Below are 23,917 nucleotides of genomic sequence, written 5' to 3'. Positions count from 1 at the left end.
TTTTGAGCATGGGCACCACATTAGCCTATTTCCAATCTGCTGCTAGCTCCCAGCGTTCATTGACTCCATTATTACTCTGTATATTAAAGGAATTAGTTTGATGATTAAATACTCTCCCAAAGTGTGTACTGAAATGTTTACTGGGGTCTTAATTCCAGTCTGATGCAAAGTTGGCAAACTGAAGCTATTAAGTGTATTTGACCAACTAAAATCCTCATTGACTCTATTGGCAGTTAAAAGATTGGCAATTGACTCCAAATGGGTAAATTGCAGATACGTCCAGATAAGTACTCAACTTAATTTTTAACTTGAAATGATTGGAATTATGGCTTCCTTCACTAGTACCCAAAGTTATCCTGGTTTTGGTCACATTGGGGTAGATTCTGACTTTTGAGCGGCCGATGTAACAATAGCATCCCCTTGTTATTTGGTCCAGATACTCGTGTTTTTCACATGTTCATTTGTTTAATCGCTTTGAAAGCAGACCAAGTTAAATTAAATGAGGAGAGGCATGGCTCAAAACATTAAGTTGTTTTATTCCACAGTAAGGAGTATGTACAGCACAGCAGTTACAATAAGATTCACTTAGTTCAATCAGAACAACTTATCTAATGGTAGAAAATAAAGAACACGACATGCTTTCCTACTTCAGTGAATTGGTTACTTGAACAAGAGATCTTCTAACTATCTTCCAGAATTCCTAACCTCTTCACCTCAGCAAAGGCCCTCAGAGTTTTTCCTCTAAACACCCTGACTGCCCTCCCAACCTATCTTATACCTAAAAGCCTGACTCTCTGATTCCAGTGTTAGCTTTTAATCAAAACTAAATACCACTCCTCCTCAAAAGTACAATCAACCAGCCTAACTTGGCAATGACCCTGTTGAGTTCAAATGAATATGACTATCATAACAGCAATGAGTATTAACGATCGCTGGGGGCAATTTTAATTGTACCCGCCCGGAGCAAACCATTACTTACTTGCCCTGAAGCCGCATGGATCCGGCCGACCGTGATTTTAACCTGCCGGGCTGAACAAGCAGCAAGAATACCTGTCCAAAACTGGTAGGGTCCTTCTTTACATATGCATGTTGGGTCCCATTGACGTTATTGGGACCTCACTGCAATTTTAACTCAGGACTGAGCGGGGAAGCTTTCCTGCCAGAGCATCCCAGGACAGAAGTAGATCAGCCCCAGAAGAGGCCGAGAAAGGTAAGTGATTTTCTTTCTTTTGTGGGGCCAGGAGGAGTAGGAACCTGATACCGCCACTTACCTTGTGTTGGCGCTTGGCCTCCAGGCCTCCAATTTTCCACTGCTTCCAGCTGACTTCCCACCCAGAACAGGCGGGAAGTCGGCCGACAGGATTTAATTGTGGCCCAGCTATTAAAATAGGCCGACTCATTCTGCCACGGGATTAACTCGCCAGAAACCCGCTGGCAGTTAAAATCCAGGCCAGGGTCTAAATATATACACTTACCAGCCCTACTGTCTTGTAAATCTCCCCTCTTGAGAACTAAGTTTAGTTCAATAATAGCATTCTCAACATATATTCTGCAAAGGTCCGCTGTGGCAGTATAGTCTGAAATCCTGAAACATGACAACCTTTATATAAAAAAAAAATGTGCAAAAGAAGAGGGAGAAGAGGAGGACCAGGAGAGGACTCGCAACACATCAATCTATCTCCAAATTGGAAGAGCTGGCCCTGCAAGTTCAGTATCCTGACATGAATAAGGAGCCAGGAGATGGGGAAGCAGAGGCATGACTCCAATTCAGATTGGGCCGTTTCCAATTTGATAATGATTTTGTAATTATTTAAATTCTCCACTGCAAACAGTTGCTGCCTGACCCTTTAAATGACTTCCTTTCTCTAGTGCCACCACATGTTTGTCAACATCCAATTTATACGGGCGTTGCTTGCACCTGACCTACGTCCAGTCATGCGGGTGATGATGAAACATCACTTTTACTTCATTTTAATAAAAGTTGCAATTTCCCGCCGCACCCAGACTTAATGCTGGCACCCCCACTCATGACAACCCCTTAAAAGCCATTGAGCGATACTAGGCCAGAGATGCAGAATTACAAATCTCTGACCATTTTTCATCATTGGAATGTCCTGGAAACAACTGCTATTGGGATATTCTGATGAGGAATATCAGGGCCTAATTGTCCTCTGGGGCTTGTGAAATGGAATCTGCCCTATGATAGTACTTTGCATGCACAGAGAGAAAATGCTAATATTAGCTAGGAAATAGTTGTTTCTGCCTGTGGTGTCTGTGTGTATAACTATATAATTTATTTCAGACTCTGTAGCTTAGTGGAGGCTGACGACTCTCTGCTGATCCAGGCATTTGATCCTTCTCTCTGGTAATCTAATGATGGTATTTCCTAGGTTTCCAAAAGTTAAATTAAGCAGATTCTTCATCCCATGGCAGCTTCCACTACCTGAAAGTTTAAAAAAATAGTCACTCATAGCTTTGCAATATCAATTACATTCTTTGCTCCAGTACTTGCTGTGAAAGGGCAGGCAATGTGCAAGAAAATACTTTTGGAGCCAAACAGTAAATGAGATGGCTGCTGAAAAGTTCCATGGATAATTCTGGAGCCAAAGTTTGAGTTTGTTTAGCTCCATTATTGTCCTGTTTGCTCACCGCTAATTGTATGGGGGCAGAATGCATTATGAAAACTTTTCATTGCACTTGTTAATGAACTAGGAGATTTGATTGTAACTGTGGGGTATTAAATTGGAATGATCGAGTCTTCCTGTCTGTGGCTTCAGTAAAAAAAAATTAAATGTCAATAAAATAAATGACATGAATGTCAGGGTTTTTTAATTGATGTAAATCATGATGTGTGATAAAAACATGAATGCCTTAAATGTATGAACAACACAAACTAGAGTTCTAAACAATTGATTCCTGTTTGCTTATGTTGTTGATAGGTGGTTAGCTTTAGTGGACTCACATCTACTTCTATGGAACTGATCTCTGGGGAGCTGTACTTGTTCCAATTGTTCGCTAGAGATTTAATTTTAAATAAAAGGAGAAATAGATGATCAATTGATAAAAGCAATTTTTAATATTCACATAGTATACTCAGTGACTACCCGTGGAATATCAAAGTAGAGGTGCAGAATAAGTTCCCAATTTCAACCAGCAATTGTGAGAGGCAATGTAGAGTGAAGAGCTTCCCAACAGCGAAGGAGACAAGATTGGAAAGCAAGTCATTCCACCCTGGTCTTATACATCTTGTGCTGGCTAGCTCAGGGAAAGTATTTGGAAAAGATTTGGAGGAGGGTGAGAGGCAATGGGAGGATTTCAAAATGGAGTAAAAAATGTTTTGTTTTTGGCATGTGGTTGGCGCAGGTAAGGCTGTATTTATTGCCAATTGCTAGTTTCTCTGAATATAAGAAATAGGAGCAGGAGTAGGCCATACAGCCCCTCGAGCCTGCTCCGCCATTCAATAAAATCATGCCTGACCTCAACTCCACTTTCCCGCCCGATCCCCATATCCCTTGATTCCCTTACAGTCCAAAAATCTATCGATCTCAGCCTTGAATATACTCGACGACTGACCATCCACAGCCCTCTGGGGTAAAGAATTCCAAAGATTCACAACCCTCTGAGTGAAGAAATTTATCCTCATCTTAGTCCTAAATGGCCGTACCCTTATTCTAAAACTATGCCCCCCTAGTTCTAGACTCTCCAGCCAGGGGAAATAGCTTCTCAGCATCTACCCTGTCAAGCCCTCTCAGAATCTTATACATATCTATGAGATCTCCTCTCATTCTTCTCAACTCCAGAGAGTATAGGCCCATTCTACTCAATCTCTCCTCACAGGACAACCCTCTCATACCAGGAATCAATCTAGTGAACCTTCATTGCACCACCTCTAAGGCAAGCATATCCTTCCTTAGGTAAAGAGACCAAAGCTGTACACAGTACTCCAGGTGTGGTCTCACCAAAGCCGTGTACAATTGCAGCAAGACTTCCTTACTCTTGTACTCCATCCCCCTTGCAATAAAGACCAACATACCATTTGCCTTCCTTGCTGCTTGCTGTACCTGCATGTTAACTTTCCCTGTTTCATGTACAAGGACACCCAAATCCCTCTGAATGCCAACATTTAATAGTTTGTCACCATTTAAGAAATATTCTGTTTTTCTATTCTTCCTACCAAAGTGAATAACTTTGAAAGTGATTGTGTGCATTAAACCTTTTTGAATCGCCTGAGTCCTCGTGGCCCCATGATGGTGTTAGGTAGGAAATTCCAGGATACTGACCCAGTGACCCATACTTGACCAAGGAATTGTGATATATAAAAAAGTCAAGTTGGTGTGCAACTTGGAGGGGAGCTTAGAGATCATGGAACATTGCTCCTCTTTTCCTTCTTGGTGGTAGACATCTCAGGAATGGGAGGTGCTATCCAAGTAATCTTGGTGAGTTGCTGCAGTGCATCCTGTAGGTGCTATTTAAGTGTTGCTGTGGCTGGACTCATCCAGGTGAATGGTGAGTATTCCATCTCACCGCTGACTTGAGTCTTATAGATGGTGGAAAGGCTTTGAGGGGTCAGGAGGCGAGCCAGTTGTTGCAGAATACCCAGCCTGTGTCCAGCTCGTACCCATTGTGTTGCTGTGGCTGGTCCAATTGAGCCTCTGATCAAAGGTGAGCCCTCCCAAGATATTGATGGGAGGGGACTCAGTGATAGTGATGTCATTGAAGGCCAGGGGCTATTGGCTGCACTTTCTCTTGTTCAAGATGGTCATTACTTGGCACTTATGTGGCACGGCTGTTGTCTGCCACTTGCTAACCTAAACCTGGATGTTGGCTAAGTCCTGATGTAGGCTGGCATGGGACACTTCATTATCAGAGGGATTGTGAATGGAGCGAAACACTGAAATCATTAGCGAACAGAGGAAGCAACATTGTGACGCAACTGAAGATGGTTGGACCTAGAGCGCCTCCCTGAGAAGCTTTTGCGATAATTGGCCACCAGCAGCCGTGACTATCTTTGTTTGTACCAGGTATGACTCCAGCAATTGCAGAGTTTTCCCTCTGACCCCCATTGACCTCAGGTTTGCTGGAGCTCCTTGGTGCCATACATGGTCAAATTCTGCCTTGATGTAAAGGATAGCTGCTATCACCACTCCTCTGGCATTCAGCTCTTGCATCCATGTCTGAATCAATGCTGTGGCAAGGTCTGGAGGCAAGTGGTTCTTGTAGAACTTGAGCTGGGCTTCGGTGAGCAGGTTATTAGTGAGTATGTTTTGGTCAATGGCACTATTAATGACTTCTACCATCACTTGACTGATTGGGAGGAGGTTGATTGGGCATTAATTTTCTAGGTTAGATTTATCCTTTTTTTGTGGATAGGGCACACATGGGAAATATTTCACATTGTTATGTAGATGTTATTGTCATAGCTATCCTGGAATAGCTTGACGAGGGGAACAGCTAGTTCAGGTCACACAGATCTTCAGTTTTACAGCCGGGATGTTGTCACCATAGCCTTTGCTTGTCCAGTACACTCAGCTACTCCTTAATTTTATGTGGAGTGAACTGAATTGGCTTAAGACTGGCATCTATGATGATGGGGAACTCAGGAGGAGGCTGAGTAGGATTATCCAAATGGACACTTTGGCTTAAGACACTTGCAGACACATTTTTTTTATTTTTTTTATTCGTTCACGGGATGTGGGCGTCGCTGGCAAGGCCGGCATTTATTGCCCATCCCTAATTGCCCTCGAGAAGGTGGTGGTGAGCCGCCTTCTTGAACTGCTGCAGTCCGTGTGGTGACGGTTCTCCCACAATGCTGTTAGGAAGGGAGTTCCAGGATTTTGACCCAGCGACAATGAAGGAACGGCGATATATTTCCAAGTCGGGATGGTGTGTGACTTGGAGGGGAACGTGCAGGTGGTGTTGTTCCCATGCGCCTGCTGCCCTTGTCCTTCTAGGTGGTAGAGGTCGCGGGTTTGGGAGGTGCTGTCGAAGAAGCCTTGGCGAGTTGCTGCAGTGCATCCTGTGGATGGTGCACACTGCAGCCACAGTGCGCCGGTGGTGAAGGGAGTGAATGTTTAGGGTGGTGGATGGGGTGCCAATCAAGCGGGCTGCTTGATCTTGGATGGTGTCGAGCTTCTTGAGTGTTGTTGGAGCTGCACTCATCCAGGCAAGTGGAGAGTATTCCATCACACTCCTGACTTGTGCCTTGTAGATGGTGGAAAGGCTTTGGGGAGTCAGGAGGTGAGTCACTCGCCGCAGAATACCCAGCCTCTGCCCTGCTCTTGTAGCCACAGTATTTATATGGCTGGTCCAGTTAAGTTTCTGGTCAATGGTGACCCCCAGGATGTTGATGGTGGGGGATTCGGCGATGGTAATGCCGTTGAATGTCAAGGGGAGGTGGTTAGACTCTCTCTTGTTGGAGATGGTCATTGCCTGGCACTTATCTGGCGCGAATGTTACTTGCCACTTATGAGCCCAAGCCTGGATGTTGTCCAGGTCTTGCTGCATGCAGGCTCGGACTGCTTCATTATCTGAGGGGTTGCGAATGGAACTGAACACTGTGCAGTCATCAGCGAACATCCCCATTTCTGACCTTATGATGGAGGGAAGGTCATTGATGAAGCAGCTGAAGATGGTTGGGCCAAGGACACTGCCCTGAGGAACTCCTGCAGCAATGTCCTTGGGCTGAGATGATTGGCCTCCAACAACCTCTACCATCTTCCTTTGTGCCAGGTATGACTCCAGCCACTGGAGAGTTTTCCCCCTGATTCCCATTGACTTCAATTTTACTAGGGCTCCTTGGTGCCACACTCGGTCAAATGCTGCCTTGATGTCAAGGGCAGTCACTCTCACCTCACCTCTGGAATTCAGCTCTTTTGTCCATGTTTGGACCAAGGCTGTAATGAGGTCTGGAGCCGAGTGGTCCTGGCGGAACCCAAACTGAGCATCGGTGAGCAGGTTATTGGTGAGTAAGTGCCGCTTGATAGCACTGTCGACGACACCTTCCATCACTTTGCTGATGATTGAGAGTAGACTGATGGGGCGGTAATTGGCCGGATTGGATTTGTCCTGCTTTTTGTGGACAGGACATACCTGGGCAATTTTCCACATTGTCGGGTGGATGCCAGTGTTGTAGCTGTACTGGAACAGCTTGGCTAGAGGCGCAGCTAGTTCTGGAGCACAAGTCTTCAGCACTACAGCTGGGATGTTGTCGGGGCCCATAGCCTTTGCTGTATCCAGTGCACTCAGCCGTTTCTTGATATCACGTGGAGTGAATCGAATTGGCCGAAGACTGGCTTCCGTGATGGTGGGGATATCGGGAGGAGGCTGAGATGGATTATCCACTCGGCACTTCTGGCTGAAGATGGTTGCAAACGCTTCAGCCTTGTTTTTTGCACTCTCGTGCTGGACTCCGCCATCATTGAGAATGGGGATGTTTGCAGAGCCTCCTCCTCCCGTTAGTTGTTTAATTGTCCACCACCATTCACGACTGGATGTGGCAGGACTGCAGAGCTTTGATCTGATCCGTTGGTTGTGGAATCGCTTAGCTCTGTCTATAGCATGTTGCTTCCGCTGTTTAGCATGCATGTAGTCCTGAGTTGTAGCTTCACCAGGTTGGCACCTCATTTTTAGGTACGCCTGGTGCTGCTCCTGGCATGCTCTTCTACACTCCTCATTGAACCAGGGTTGATCCCCTGGCTTGTTGGTAATGGTAGAGTGAGGAATATGCCGGGCCATGAGTTTAAAGATTGTGCTGGAATACAATTCTGCTGCTGCTGATGGCCCACAGCGCCTCATGGATGCCCAGTTTTGAGCTGCTAGATCTGTTCTGAATCTATCCCATTTAGCACAGTGGTAGTGCCACACAACACGTTGGATGGTGTCCTCAGTGCGAAGACGGGATTTCATCTCCACGAGGACTGTGCGGTGGTCACTCCTACCAATACTGTCATGGACAGATGCATTTGCGACAGGTAGATTGGTGAGGACGAGGTCAAGTAAGTTTTTCCCTCACCACCTGCCGCAGGCCCAGTCTAGCAGCTATGTCCTTCAGGACTCGGCCAGTAGTGGTGCTACCGAGCCACCCAGAGTATATTTTGTGCCCTTGCTACCCTCAGTGCTTCCTCCAAGTGGTGCTCAACATGGAGGAGGACTGATTCATCAGCTGAGGGAGGACGGTCGGTGGTAATCAGCAGGAGGTTTCCTTGCCCATGTTTGACCTGATGCCATGAGATTTCATGGGGTCCAGCGTCAATGTTGAGGACTCCCAGGGCCACGCCCTCCTGACTGTATATCACTGTACCGCCACCTCTGGTGGGTCTGTCCTGCCGGTGGGACAGGACGTACCCAGGGATGGTGATGGAAGAGTCTGGGACGTTGGCTGAAAGATATGATTCTGTGAGTATGGCTATGTCAGGCTGTTGCTTGACTAGTCTGTGGGACAGCTCTCCCAATTTTGGCACAAGTCCCCAGATGTTAGTAAGGAGGACCTTGCAGGGTTGAATGGGCTTGGTGTTTTGCCGTTGTCGTGTCCGGTGCCTAGTGGTCCGATGCCGGGTGGTCCGTCCGGTTTTATTCTTATTATGACTTTTCGTAGTGAGATTTTACAACTGAGTGGCTTGCTAGGCCATTTCAGAGGGCAATTAAGAATCAACCACATTGCTGTGGGTCTGGAGTCACATATAGGCCAGACCGGGTAAGGGCAGCAGGCTTCCTTCCCTAAAGGACATTAGTGAACCAGATGGGTTTTTACGACAATCCGGTAGTTTCATGGCCATCATTACTGATACTAGTATTTTAATTCCAGATTTTTATTTAATTAATTGAATTTAATTAATTAAATTTAAATTCGCCAGCTGTCGTGGCGGGATTTGAACTCATGATTCTCGATTTTAGTCCAGGCCTCTGGATTACTAGCCCAGTAACATAACCACTATGCTACCGTACCCGGTACATCAGCTGAGGGAGGACGGTAGGTGGTAATCAGCAGGAGGTTTCCTTGCCCATGTTCATGTGCTGGGCTCCATCATGGTTGCGTATGGGTATGCTCATGTTGTCTCTGCCTCCTGTTAGCTTTGGTTATCCACTACCATTCTCGACTGGATGTGGTAGGGCTAGAGAGTTTTGCTCTGATCTGTTGGTTGTGGGATGTCTTAGCTCCATCTATAACCTGCTGCATTTGGTGTTTACATACAGGTATAATTGTTGGACTTTAACTTGGTGTTGTAAGATTGTTTACATTTGTCAACCCCAGTCCACCACCGGCATCTCCACATCATACATACAGGTAGCCCTGTGTTGTAGCTTCACTAGGTTGATGCCTCATTCTAAGGTATGCGTGGTGCTACTTTTCACTGAACTGAGTTGGTCTCTTGGCTTGGTGGTGATGAGCATGAGGAATATGTTGAGCCATGAGGTTAGAGAATCATAGATGCCCAGTTTGGGCTACCAGATCCGTCCTTAGTCTGTCCCACTGAGCAGAGCTGTCGTGCCTCATGATGAAGGATGCTTTCACTGTGGAGACAAGACTTTGTCTTCACAAGTACTGCGTGGTGGTCACTCCTACCAATGCTGTGACGACAGAGGTGTCTGCAAAAGGTAGAGTACTTCCTCTTGTTGGTTCCCTCACACCTGACGCAGGCGCAGCCTGGCAACTCTGTCCTTCAGGTCTCGGCCAGCTCAGGACTACCGAGCCACTTTTGGTGGTGGAGAATTAAGTCCCCATCCAGAGTGCATTCTGTTCCCTTACTTCCCTCAAAGCTTCCTCCAAGTGATTCAACATGGAGGAGCACTGATTCGTCGGTTGAGTGGGGGAGTAGGTAATGATCAGCAAAAAGTTTCTTTTTCTCCTTATTTGACCTGAAGCCATGAAACTTCATAGGCTCCAGAGTCTATGTTGAGGACTTCCAGGGCCACTCCCACCTGACTGTTTAGCACTGTGTCCCCACCTCTGGTAGGTCTGTCCTGCCAGTAGGAGAGAACGTACGCAGAGATGGTGATGGAGGAGAATGGGATGTTGGTTGATAGATATGATACTGAGTACGATTGTGTCAGCCTGTTGTCCCAAAGGTGATCAAACAAGTTCCGAGAGACCACAGTGACTGTGAGACACATGCCCCAATACCCCACCCACCTTTTATTCGCAGTGATGTGGGCCACAGTTAGGAACATGTCCAGCTTCCTTTTGAACATTTGCAGTGAATCCACACTCACTGCATGAACCGGCAACTGGTATCATAGGTCGACGCCTCTCTGTGAAAAGAATTATCTTCTAATATCTAACCTAGTTCTATGTTTACATAACTTGTCCTCATGTCCCCTAGTCCTCCCTGATCTATCTAAATCAAGTAGCCTATCCACATGGACCAAATCCAATTCTTTCCTTATTTTAGAGATTGCAATCAAATCTCAAAGGTTATGCTTTTCTAGCGTAAATGCTTTCTAAGCCTATTGTAACTAACGGCCTGTGAACTAAATACAAATCTACTGGCCCTCCTCTGAACCTTTTCCAGCGCTTCTATATCACCCACCATGTGAGGAGACCAAAACTGGACCCAGTGTTCTAGATAAGGCCTGAGCAAGGTCTTGCACAAGAACAGTATAATATCTTTTATTTTGTATTTGATCATCTTGGCAATACATGCCAGTACTGTATTTGCATTTGTAATAGCCTTTCAGCACTGATCGTGAACTTTCAGTGATTCATGTACGATGACACTTAGGTCTTTCTCTTGCGCAACAGCCTTAAGTTCGTAACCCTGCATGGTGTACACATGCATAACACTATATTTAACTATATTAAATTACATTGTTCATTCTCCCATGGCATCTAGATCTGCTTGCAATCTATTTTTCTTATCTAAGGTTCGAACACCTGCACAAATCTTTGTATCATCCATGAACTTGCGGACAGTTCCCCATATGCCTTCAACCAGATCATTGATAAAGATGATGAAGAGCAATGGTCTTAACATTGCTGAGTGTCGGCCGTGGCTCAGTTGGTAGCTCCCTCACCTCTGAGTCAGAAGGTCATGGGTCATGAGCACAAAATCCAGGCTCACTTTCCAATGCAGTACTATGGGAGTGCTATACTGTTGGAGGTGCCGTCTTTTGGATGAGATGTTAAACCGAGGCCCCGTCTGCCTCCTCAGGTGGACGTAAAAGATCCCACGGCACTATTTAGAAGAAGAGCAGAGGAGTTCTCCCCAATGTCCTGGCCAATATTTATCCCTCAACCAACATCACTAAAACAGATTATCTGGTCATTATCACATTGATGCTTGTGGGAGCTTGCTATGTGTAAATTGGCTGCCGTGTTTCCTACATTGCAACAGTGATTGCACTTCAAAAGTACTTCATCAGCTGTAAAGCACTGTGGGACATCCTGAGGTCGTGAAAGGTGCTATATAAATGCAAGTCTTTCTTTCTTTCTCTCTTTCTCTTTTTCTTTCTCTCTTTTGCTCTCTCTCTCTCACATAACTGCTGTGGGATTCCACTAATGACCAGACCCATGCAGAACGCTGCCATTAAGAACAGCCTTCTGTCTACAAGAATGCAACAAGTTCCTTATCCAACCCAAAATCTGACAGCTAATCCCACAGTAAGTAACTTATTGTGTAGCACCTTGTCAAAAGCTTTTTGAAAATGAAGTTATATAATATCAAACGGGCTATCTACATCCACCAACCTAGTAACTTCCACAAAAATGTCAACCAGGTTTGTGGAACATGACCTCCTTTCCAGAATCCAAGTTGAGAGTCTCTAATAGCTCTTCCGTCAAAATGGCCATACAGTGCATATAACCAAAATCAAGCTAAATGGGCCTGTAGTTGCCCAGTTTTGACTTGTTGCCCTTTTTGAATACTAACACCTCAAGGGACTCCCTGCATTACATGAAAATAATCCCAGACTTGTTCAAGCTGTTAAATATATGAATGCCTTATACAGACTTTAAGCATTTGTCATATTTACAAATTAAGAGAAAAACTTGAAAACTTGCAAGTGGGGATGCCAAAAGCAAGTTATCATTGTCTTATTACGAGTGGAATGAATTCTGTTATCAGGTTATACCACACATTTTAACAAGTTACAAACTTAATTTAGAAAATACTTGTAATTCAGAAAATGCTGTAGATACTATTATAAGCCTTTGTGTCACATTAAGACTCCCTGGGCTGGATTGTTCTCTTTGTGGCAGTAATCTGGCAGGGCAGCACTTCCACCCGATCACCCAACAATGTTGCAACCCTGACCCATTTTCCTGGGTCGGAGGTGATTATCCATGAACAGTGGGCTCCTGGCAAAATTCCTGCCACCAAGAGGGAGTTCCACCACTGCTGCAGAGGAGCATCTTAATTTTTGGTGGAAAAATATAAGTTGCTGCTGCAGTGCTTGAGAACTATGCAACTGAGAAAGCTATTTTTGTACTCTGCTAAATTGCCTGTGTGCCTTTTCTAAAAATAACAGGAGCTTATTTTTGTTTTTTGCCACTTGTCAATCTGTATTTTCTTCAGGAGGGGCAGAGTGAATAGAGTTTGCTCTGTAAAAGACACAGGGTACATTTTATTATTATTTATGTGTGCCTTTTTTGATGCCTCCCATTTATGCTCTCTTATCCTTCTTACGAAGCTGCGACTCAGACTGTGTGCAACTCCACAGGCATTCAGGGGGGGATTTTAACCCTCAGGATGGGCAGAAGAGGGGCGGGGGTATTAAAAATTCAAAAGTGGGAAACCCGACCCCAACCCACCTCCAACTTCTGGTTTTAACGGAGACGGGATGGGGGGCCGGCGACTAACCTGCTCTCCAGAGGCAGGTCAGTTATTTAAATATGTTACATAGAATTACATAGAACCTACAGCACAGAAACAGGTCTTTTGGCCCAACAGGTCCATGCCAGTGTTTATGCTCCACACGAGTCTCCTCCCTCCTGACTTCATCTAACACTATCAGCATATCCTTCTATTCCTTTCTCCCTTGTGTTTATCTAGCTTTCCCTTAAATGCATCTATGCTATTTGCCTCAACTATTCCTTGTCTCCTTGTGGTAGCGACTTCTACATTCTAACCACTCTCTGGATAAAGAAGTTTCTCCTGAATTCCTTATTGGATTTATTAGTGCCTATCTTATATTTATAGCCCCTAGTTCTGGTCTCCCCAACAAGTGGAAACATCATCTCTACGTCTACCCTATCAAATCCTTTCATAATCTTAAAGACCTCTATCGGGTCACTCCTCAGTCTTCTCTTTTCTAGAGAAAAGAGCCCCAGCCTGCTCAATCTTTCCTGATAGGTATAACCTTTCAGTTCTGGTATCATCCAAGTGAATCTTTTTTGCAACTTCTCCAGTGTCTCTATATCCTTTTTATAATATGGAGACCAGAACTGTTCACAGTATTCCAAGTGTGGTCTAAACAAGGTTCTACACAAGTTTAAGATAACTTCCCTGCTTCTCAATTCTATCCCTCCAGAAATAAATCCCAGTGTTTGGTTTGATTTTTTTATGACCTTATTAACCTGTGTCTCTGCTTTAGTGATTTGTGTATCTCTAGATCCCTCTGCTCCTCCACCCCATTTAGACTCTTATTTTCCAAGCAGTATGTGGCCCCCTTATTCTTCCTACTAAAATGTAATACCTCACGCTTATCTATATTGAAATTCATTTGCCAATTACACGCCCATTCTACAAGTTTATTAATGTCTTCCTGTATTTTGATGCAGACCTCCTATGAACTATACCCCCCAATTTGGTGTCAATCTCGAATTTTGAAATTGTACTTCCAATTCCCGAGTCCATATCGTTTATGTAAATTGTGAACAGCAGTGGTCCCAGCACTGAACCTTGTGGAACACCACTTCCCATCTTTTGCTAGTCCGAGCAACAACCTTTAACCCCTACTCTCTGTTTTCTGTTTTGTAGCCAGCTTGCTATCCATTCTGGTACTTGTCCCCTGATAACACATGCTCCGACCTGAGTCATGAGTTTACTATGCGGTACCTTATCGAAGGCCTTCTGAAAAGCAGGAGTGCTTCCCCCCAGCTTACCAAGCAAACCTGCTTCCTTCCCCGCGATCAGACCCCCGCGATCATGTCCCCCCCCACCCCGATCTATCCATGGCCCGCGATCTTCACTTCCCCCCCCCCCGCCTTTCCTCCCAACCCAATCTCTCCGCCCCCCCAGATCTATCCATGGTCCCCCCAATCTGTCCACAGCCACCCCCCCCCCCCCCCCCCGACCCACAATCTCTTCCTCGCTCCCTTCTCCCTGTTCCACGACTGCAACCTGGTGCCGCAGGCCTTCCCCCCTGACAGCCAGTGAACCTCTCAATCTGGCTGGCTGGCTGCCGGCTGAGAAACAGAGTCAAAAAATTTAAATCAGGTACGGCAGGACCTCCGGGAAACCCATACTTCTGGGTTTTCTGGCTGCTAAACCTCCTCCCTCCCTCCCTCCCTATAGATATTGGGACAAATGTCACATAGTAACTCATCCAAGTGGCTTGTGCCAGTTTTGTTAAATGCACACTTACACTTACCTTTTTTTCCTTTCCACACCAGTCAGATATAAGTCTTGAGAGCTCCCTTGAATTAAACAATGTAATCAAAGTATGTCCAAAACTGTAGAAAGGAACTCACAGAAATGATATTAAAGATTAAATGTTTTACTGAGGAAAATTACACCATGAGGCAGAAATTCAACTCGTGGCTGCCCTTTTTCCCAATGTAATATTAGCATTAGAACCCCAAATTTTGCATTGCAATCTGCTGCGCCTGAACTACTCTAGAAGTGCACCGGATTCTATATTGCCTCAGGAAAATTTTAGTTGTCTAGGGCATCTGCCTGAAACAGGCGTTCGGCTCCTTAAATATGCGAATCGGGGCCTGACGCCGCTTGTAGGACCCCGATGTGAAATTCAGGTACCAATGGATGGAGCTTGCACTATGTATGCCCCAGTTGTACCAGGCATTGAGTGACCTAACCGACGATCCTTAAAAGGATTGCTGGAGGCCACTCAAAAATGGCCCAACAAAGGAGAAGGAGGAGCGTTCCTCTTGGCCAACAAGAAAACTCCAGCCCACTATCAGTGCATACAACCCCTCCCCGCCACGGGATTGCCACCCCCCTCAGACCCAGCCTGCTCAGCGTAGGAACTGGCCAATTTCCCGCCCTCCCCAACCGGCGAGCTGCAGAGGGCAGCCTGTTTGGCAACCGCAGCTCACCAACGGCATTTAATGAGGCCTGAAGCTGAATTTGGCTTGGACCTCAGGCTGGGACATTGCCGGTTCTGGGCATGAGTCAAATTTCTCACCCCATATTTTGGAGGATGTAACTGTAATTGGCATTTTGTGCTTAAATTGTTTTATTGCATCTTATCAAAATGGCAGTTCTTCTGAAAATCTATTAATGATGAATCTAACGACAAAGAATAGCAACTATTTGATAGATTCTGCATTTAAATTGATGGTTCTATTTACCTTTATCCAGCTGGGAACACGTCACATATTGGAAACAATGCAGAGAGCAGGACATCAGGTCAACACTCTTTTTATGTGTGGTGGATTGAGCAAGAATCTTCTATTTGTCCAAATGCATTCAGATATTTCAGGTTGGTAAGTGGGGAGGGGCAGGGGGAGTGGGGGAGGTAATATGGGTAATGCAACAATTTGGGAGGTTAAATTCTTTTCTAAACTCTAACTAAGGAGCATAACAATTAACTAATTAATTGACTAACAAATAGAGAAAGAGAGAACTACGTATCATGATGACCTGAAAGAAAGAAAGACTTGCATATATATAACGCCTTTCATGTCCTCAGGATGTCCCAAAGTACTTTTCAGCCAATGGACTACTTGTTTTTTGCAGTGTAATCACTATTGTAATGTAGGAAACGTGGCAACCAATTTGTACACAGCAAGGTCCCGCAAACAGCAATATGATACTGACCAGATAATCTGTTTTTTTTAGTGATGTTGTTGAGGGATAAATATGGGCTAGGACACTGGGAAAAACTCCCCTGTTCTTCTTCAAAATAGTGCCATGGGATCTTTTACATCCAACTGAGAGGGCAGACGGGGCCTCGGATTAATGTCTCATTCGAAAAGCGGCACCTCCGACAGCGGAGCACTCACTCAGTACTGCACTGGAGTGTCAGCCTAGATTTTGTGCTCAAGTCTCTGGAGTGGGGCTTGAACCCACAACCTAAAGGTATAGAAAGATGCTGCACTGAACAGGGCAACTTGTTCATTCCATTGCTAGGGAAACAATCTGATGCTCCAGGCAGGGTTGGCATTGAAATACAATGAAGGAACAGGAAAAGTCTCATGGGGACACCACTATCGTTGTGATATCACAATCTGTCTCAAAGGAGGCTGTTCCCCTATGTGTTTTTTCCCCAGCAGATTCTGCTCCAGTGCTGGATCATGCTAGCAGTATATGGAGAATCTTAGAAGATGAAGTAGGTAATCTTTCTAAAATAAAAACAGAAAATGCTAAAAGCACTCAGCAGGTCGAGCAGCATCTGTGGAGAGAGAAAGATATGGTTAACGTTTCAGGTCGATGGCCTTTTGTTAGAACCTAGAGATAAGCAGCTTAGATTCACAGAATCATAGAAGGATACAGCACGGAAGACGACCATTCAGCCCATCGTGCCTGTGCCGGCTCTTTGAAAGAGCTATCCAATTAATTCCACTCCCCAGCTCTTTCCCCATAGCCACACAACAATAACAACAACTTGAATTTATATTAGCGCCTTTAACGTAGTAAAATCTCCCAAGGCACTTCACAGGAGCCATTTTCAACCAAAATTTGACACTGAGCCGCATAAGGAGATATTGGTCAATGAGGTATATTTTAAGGAGCGTCTTAAGGGAGGAGAGAGAGGCAGAGAGGTTTAGGGAGGTAATTCCAGAGCATAGGGCCTAGGCAGCTGAAGGCACGGCTGCCGATGGTGGAGTGATTAAAATCAGGCATGCGCAAGAGGCAAGAATTGGAGGCGCGCAGAGATCTCGGAGGGTTGTATGGCTGGAGGAGATTACAGAGATAAGGAGGGGCAAGGCCATGGAGGGATTTGAAAACAAGGATGAGAATTTTAAAATCGAGGCATTCCCGGACCAGGAGCCAATGTAAGTCAGTGAGCACAGAGGTAATGGGTGAACGAGACTTGGTGCGAGTTAGGTTACAGGTCGCAGAGTTTTGGATCAGCTCAAGTTTATGGAGGGTGGAAGATGGGAGGTGAGCCAGGAGAGCATTGGAATAATCAAGTCTAGAGGTAACAAATGCATGGATGACGTTTTCAGCAGCAGACGAGCTGAGGCAGGGGCGGAGACGGGAGATGTTACAGAGGTGGAAGTAGGTGGTATTGGTGATGGAGCGGGTATGTGGTCGGAAGCTCATCTCAGGGTCAAATAGGATACCAAGGTTGCGAACAGTCTGGTTCAGCCTCAGACAATGGCCAGGGAGAGGGATGGAGTCAGTAGCTAGGGAACGGAGTTTGTGGTGGGGATCGTAGGCAATGGCTTCAGTCTTCCCAGTATTTAGTTGGAGCAAATCTTTGCTGATCCAGTACTAGATGTCGGACAAGCAGTGTGACAAATGAGAGACAGTGGAGGGGTCACGGGAGGTGGTTGTGAGGTAGAGCTGGGTGTCGTCAGTGTACACGTGGAACCCGATGTCGTGTTTTCAGATGGTGTCACAGAGGGGCAACATGTAAATGAGGAATAGGAGAGGGTCAAGGTTAGATCCTTGGGGGACTCCAGAGGTAACGGTGCAGGAGCAGGAAGAGAAGCCATTGCAGGTGATTCTCTGGCTAGGACTGGACAAATAAGAATGGAACCAGGCGAGCGCAGTCCCATCCAGCTGGACGATGGAGGAGAGGCGTTGGAAGAGGATGGTGTGGCCAATCATGTCAAAGGCTGCAGACAGGTCGAGAAGGACAAATAGGGATAGTTTATCATGGTCACAGTCACATAGGATGTCATTTGTGACTTTGATAAGGGCCGTTTCAGTACTGTGGCAGGGACGAAAACCTGATTGGAGGGATTCAAACATGGAGTTGCGGGAAAGATGGGCACGGATTTGGGAGGCGACAACACGTTCAAGGACTTTGGAAAGGAAAGGGAAGTTGAAGATGGGCCAGTAGTTTGCAAAGACAGAGGGGTCAAGGGTGGGTTTTTTGAGGAGAGGTGTGATGACGGCAGATTTGAAGGGGACAGTACCTGAGGAGAGGGAACCGTTAACAATATCAGCTAACATGGGGGCCATGAAGGGAAGATGGGTGGTCAGCAGTTTGGTGCTGTGTTTATCCAATTCCCTTTTGAAAGTTACTATTGTATTAGCTTCCACCACCCTTTCAGGCAGTACATTCCAGATCATAACAACACGCTCTGTAAAAAAAAAAATTCCTCATGTCGCCTCTGGTTCTTTCGCCAATTAAATCTGTGTCCTCTGGTTACCGACCCTTCTGCCACTGGAAACAGTTTTTCCATAATTACTCTATCAAAACCCTTCATGATATTGAACACCTCTGTCAAATCTCCCCTTAATCTTTTCTGCTCTAAGGAGAACAACCCCAGATTTTCTAGTTTCTCCACATAACTGAAGTCACTCATCCCTGGCATCATTCTAGTAAATCTCCCCTGCACCCTCTCTAAGGCCTTGACATCCTTCCTAAAGTGTGGTGCCCAGAATTGGCCACAATACTCCAGCTGGGGCCTAATCAGTGTTTTATAAAGGTTCAGCATAATTTCCTACTTTTGTACTTATGCCTCTATTTCTAAAGTGAAAAACCGTATGCTGTTTAAGGGCCTTAATTAACATATTTAAATCGGGCTCCGACCAGTTCCCACCTAAAATGGCAATCAGGGTCCTATTTCGTCATCGGACCCCGATTTCCATATTAAAAGGGGCCTATCACCTGAAACAGGTGGGCGCTTTGGACACACAGCAGTAGGACCCTTTTAAAATGGTGTCAGCCGCATCGCCGATGTTAACGGAGCAGCAAGACTACCGACCCCATTTTGAGGCCATTACTGCCCAGTAAACACCATGCAAAGGGAGTAGAAATCGACCCCATCAGATGAGACTATTTACTGCATATCAGAAAAATGCCTTCAGTCAGCCTGTGTTCCTTGCAATTAACTGACGTGCTTTCTACTTTATTTTTTACTTTTTAATGTTTGAACCTTAGTAAAGGTGCATTGTTCCTTTGTAATCTAGATGAGAGCCTAGAATCAAAAGAAAAAGTTTTTTAAAATAAAAATGTCTATTAATAGCGACTCGGGATTAAGTTACAACCAGAAGTTATTGCTAACGCTGATAACTCTCCAGTTATGCAAACAAAACATTGGACAAAGGTCCTGATTTCGAGACATGGAAATCCCCACAAAGCATACCTGGAATCACACAGAGCAAAGGTCAGTAGCCTGAAACTCTCCTGATTGATCCTGTTTAAAAAGATTAGAAAAGAGCAAATCTGGAGTTTCAGTTTTCCTCTGCATTAGCAGACTTCTCTTTGATGTGAATACAGTTTCATTTTTTACGACACTAGCACACAAAAATTCCTGAAAATAATTACAATTCATTTATACTGAGTTTTTGAGGAAAAGTGATGAGTACCCTAATAGGGACTAGTGGCTATCTTCGAAAATGTAACAAAAAGTTTTCCTGAATACTGTTGATTTAATTAAGCTGTACGGTTGATCCTCAAGGATTATATATCCTTGAGGCCTACCTTCAGTGCTTTCAACTTTATCGTTTGCAGTTCACAGCATCTATTATTAAGAGGGCAGAAAGTAAAAATAAAAAAAGTATGAAAATTGAACCTAAAAAATGGATACTAGGTTGAAAAATTAGATATAAAATGCGGAGAAGAAGGAAACGTCGAAAAACAATAAAGATGAACTAAAGAGCAGAAAAAGTTATTTCCCGGGTGGACAGTCATCTGAAGACTGTGTTTTAGTCCAGTGTGGTCTCCGTAGGATATGGTTTTAATCAAGATTGCACTTATATTTAAGGCGCTGCTTTTGTTTTAAGGTAATTGTTTGAGGATCGGTTAACATTTGATCTATATTTTGACCGTTGTAAATGGACATTATCAAATGGATTTTAAAGGCACTGTGTTATCCCATGGAGAGAGTGGAGAACCAATTGGTAATGGCTTACAACAGCTTAAACTATTAGCACAGTGCCCATGCCAGTTTCTTAGAGTAAAAGATGGTAATGTAAACGAGAATCCACCTTGATTTTATATATTGTAAAAGAAATTGTGGTGAGCTGGCATCTGCCAACAGCTTTGACAATCCATATGAAGCAATTTTTGAATGGTGGTATGAACTTCTGTCAAGCAACCCACAGATTCCTAACATCACACAATAATGGCACCATATTGGTAACTGGCATTAAGTATGTGGTATTTTTGTATTTGAGAACAAAATAAGTACCACTGTGAAATTAAACTTTTATAATCGGTATCATCTCAAAAATTTGTATGTTCAAATATTTACATTTTTTCAAAATTTGCTGTAATCAGAGGAGATCGGCTTAGTTTATCTTTAGCTGGGCATTTCCTCAGAGCTGCTCCCATTCCACACCGTCACTTCACCAGAAGTGCTTATATGCACATAGACGGGGTTTCCCCTGCACTCCCGGCAAAGTAATGGCGGCAGAGTGGGAGCAGCTCTGAGGAAAGTCCTGGCCTTTGTTGCTGTTTTCTATATCAGCTTGGCTCTGAGTGAGGTGGCTGTGGGTTCAAACACCATTCGAGCGCTTGAATAGATAAATCAGGCTAAAGGTTCAATGTCAGTATTGAGGGTAAGCTGCACTTTGAAGGTTCTATCCTTCGGGTGAAATGTTAAACCACGGCCATGCCGATGTGGTTCAAGTAAATGTTAAAGATTCCATGACACTATTTGAAGAAAAGTGAGGAGTTCCCCTGGTGTGCTGGCCAACATTCCTCCCTCAACTAACACCATACAAAAATAGATTAACAGATCATTAATCTCATTGCTGTTTGCAATACCTTACTATGTGCAGAATAGCTGCTGCGTTTGCTTAAATAACAGCAGTGACTGCATATAACTCATTGTGTGTAAGATGCTTTGGGATGTTTCTGAGAGATGTGAAAAAGTACTATATAAATCCAAGTTCTTTCTTTCATTAGATGCTATTAGTATTCAGATTCATTTTACAAGAATGAAATAAAATTTTATAATGCTTCTTGAATGTGCACTTTTGTATCTATTGGAATCAGAGGTAAGTATGTGGAATTTATATCTGACTAAAAAGCTTGCGTATGCACATACTTCCTGTTGTTATGATCTTTAGTCGTGCTTTTTATGTCAACGTTTACAATTAAAACTAACTATGTAAATACTTATAATGACAATTTCCAATGTGAACAGTTACACATTGCACACAGTTACAAGCCTCCTACCACTGGTGGTGTCAACAACAACCTGCATTTATATAGCAGAACAAGAATATAAAAGGGCAAGAGAACACAAGAGGTTCATGGAAACAAAAAAAATCTGCAGTGAACAGATAAGGGGCAACATTGAGGAAACATGGAGGTAGAAAAGAGTCAGTAGCAATAACTAGCAAAAGTTGACTAATCGAAAGACAAGGAAATGAGAAGCAGAAGAGCACAGAAAGAGTGGAACTAAAATGGGAGTAGATGGAGTGAAGATACAGATCAGCCTTGATCTAATTGAATGGCGGAACAAGCTCAAGGGGCTGAATGGCCTACTCCTGTTCCTATGTCCCTAACATCTGCCACTCCTGTTGGGCCATTGCCACTCCTATTGGTGATGTGGAGATGCCGGTGATGGACTGGGGTTGACAATTGTAAACAATTTTACAACACCAAGTTATAGTCCAGCAATTTTATTTTAAATTCACAAGCTTTCGGAGGCTTCCTCCTTCCTCAGGTAAATTTACCTGAGGAAGGAGGAAGCCTCCGAAAGCTTGTGAATTTAAAATAAAATTGCTGGACTATAACTTACTCCTATTGGTGTTGCGGCTCATCACTCCCAATGAACTGCGGAGAGCAGACTGTAGAAGATCAGCGATGTAATTGAAGCCCCTATACACACGTTTCTCCAGCCTTTCAAAGGCAATGGAGACAGTTGAGCCTGAGCCTTAATGGGTCCATTTTGAGCTCTGATCAAAGCTCAATGAGCTGGTGACACAGACTCCTTGGCCTTGATATTAACCCCCCCCCCCTCTACCCACGATGGATGGGAGAGGGTCGGGGGAGGGTAAAAAAGTGAAATATACGCAACGAGACCCCAAAAGGCCGCGCAAGTGCCCGCTGCCTTTCTTACGGCAACAGATAACGGGGCGTCCGAATGTCCCACCGTGGAGAGGCGGGACACTTAATTAACATTTAAGTCGTGCTCCCACAGTGCAATCGGGAGCCCAATTTAAAACTTACCGTTGCTGCACAGGTTTCCCAGGGGTTGAGAAACTCGGCAGTGAAAGAGAGACCAGAGCTGTCAGCTCCCCAAGGTAAGTGCCTCTTTCAGCACTCCTTATGGGCCAGGAGGAGTAGGCGTGCTCTCCCCCAAGCTCTTTATGGAAGCCTTCGGCCTACCTCAGTCCCGATTGCCAACCTCCCCCCAGCTCTTCTGATCACGAACCTTTCAGCCCTACCAATTGCCGGGGACCGTCCCCAAGGGTCCCCTGCTGCGGCCTCCTGCCCCTGGTGTTACCTCCTGTCCACAGACTTTCCAATACCACTTACAATTATATATGTGCAGAAAGCAGTTTTCTTTTGAAGACTGGGCCCCTAAAGTCGGCGTCTCTGTCCTCCTCAGAATGGGAGCTGAGCTTGTCCTTCAGTGAACCATCTCCTAGACTGTCCTTTCCACTAGCTCCAGTTTATTAGTGGTGTGTGATTCACCAGGTGCAGACCCCTCTAACTCACTATTCTACCTACTGCTGTATATTGGAACCCAAATTCTCGAGAGCACCAGTCAAATCATTCATTTTGGAATCTAAGCCTGAGCTTAAGATCTAATCCAAGGGGGACCTCTGCCGCTCAGAGCCCTGGGGTGGCCTCACGATCCGTTGTGGCTGCAGCTTGATCAGGGGTTCATATAATCTGCACTGATGGAGATTCTGGACTCCTCGATTGGTGTTCCCAAACTGAACAGATTAAAGAGAGAAAGTTGTTGAAATTTTATAGCGTCTTTCACGACCTCAGGACATCGAAAAGCGCTCCACAGACAAATGTTACTTGGCGTGCTGTTAAATGACTGCATGAACTGCTGATATTCAGCTCCAAAATAGCATTTGTAGGCAGCCCCTGAGATTTGAATCCCTGGGTTCAGAGGTTCATGGAATCATAGAAAGTGATGATGAAGGAGCTCTCAAGTTGGTTCTTCAGCCAAGAGATTGTGGCTCTGCAATTGTACCTGTACTTGCTTCCCTCCACTCACGTTCTGTGTTTCACCAATTGTTCCCTTCTGAAACTTATTGAACAAATCTTGAGCCCTCCCAAATCTGCTTTGTTAAAAGGATATCCCTGACCTTCATGTGCTCCTGTCAAATCATTCTCAATGGGTCATGAAAACTGCACTAAAATCTAAATGAGCTGACCTTGCCTTATAGAGCAAGGTTCACAGTCAGCATCTGAGGAACAACAGTCCTGACGCCACTGTGCTACGACAACATTGTCATTACATTCTGAAATAGTTATAAGAAAATGAACAGGACCGCACAAAAAAAAATCTTCAAATGGGTCTGTCAAGCAGAACAATAATTAGAAGGGTACACACAAATGTTTTAATGATTAGAGTTCATTATTCTGTTTTCATCCAGTTTTCTCTCTTTTCAACCGAAGCTGCTTTCCCATTAATGGAGGAGTGGCCATTGTTTATGTTTCAGCCCAGAAGGTGAATGTTGACAGATTGGTTGACAGCCAGGTCCAA

General features: G+C 44.7%; 1 protein-coding gene across 1 annotated transcript in view; it reads left to right on the top strand.

The window, feature by feature from the left end:
• The window catches only part of fggy (FGGY carbohydrate kinase domain containing), a 274,702-nt gene that overhangs the window by 200,920 nt on the left and 49,865 nt on the right, over positions 1-23,917 (top strand). Inside the window, exon 13 of the mRNA XM_067990291.1 lies at positions 15,477-15,597. Coding sequence (XP_067846392.1) covers positions 15,477-15,597 — 121 coding nt within the window. The remainder of the gene's footprint in view (positions 1-15,476; positions 15,598-23,917) is intronic.

The sequence above is a fragment of the Heptranchias perlo genome, chromosome 9 (genome assembly GCF_035084215.1).
Source record: "Heptranchias perlo isolate sHepPer1 chromosome 9, sHepPer1.hap1, whole genome shotgun sequence".
Taxonomy (NCBI): Eukaryota; Metazoa; Chordata; class Chondrichthyes; order Hexanchiformes; family Hexanchidae; genus Heptranchias; species Heptranchias perlo.
This window is presented reverse-complemented; position numbering and strand designations above follow the sequence as displayed.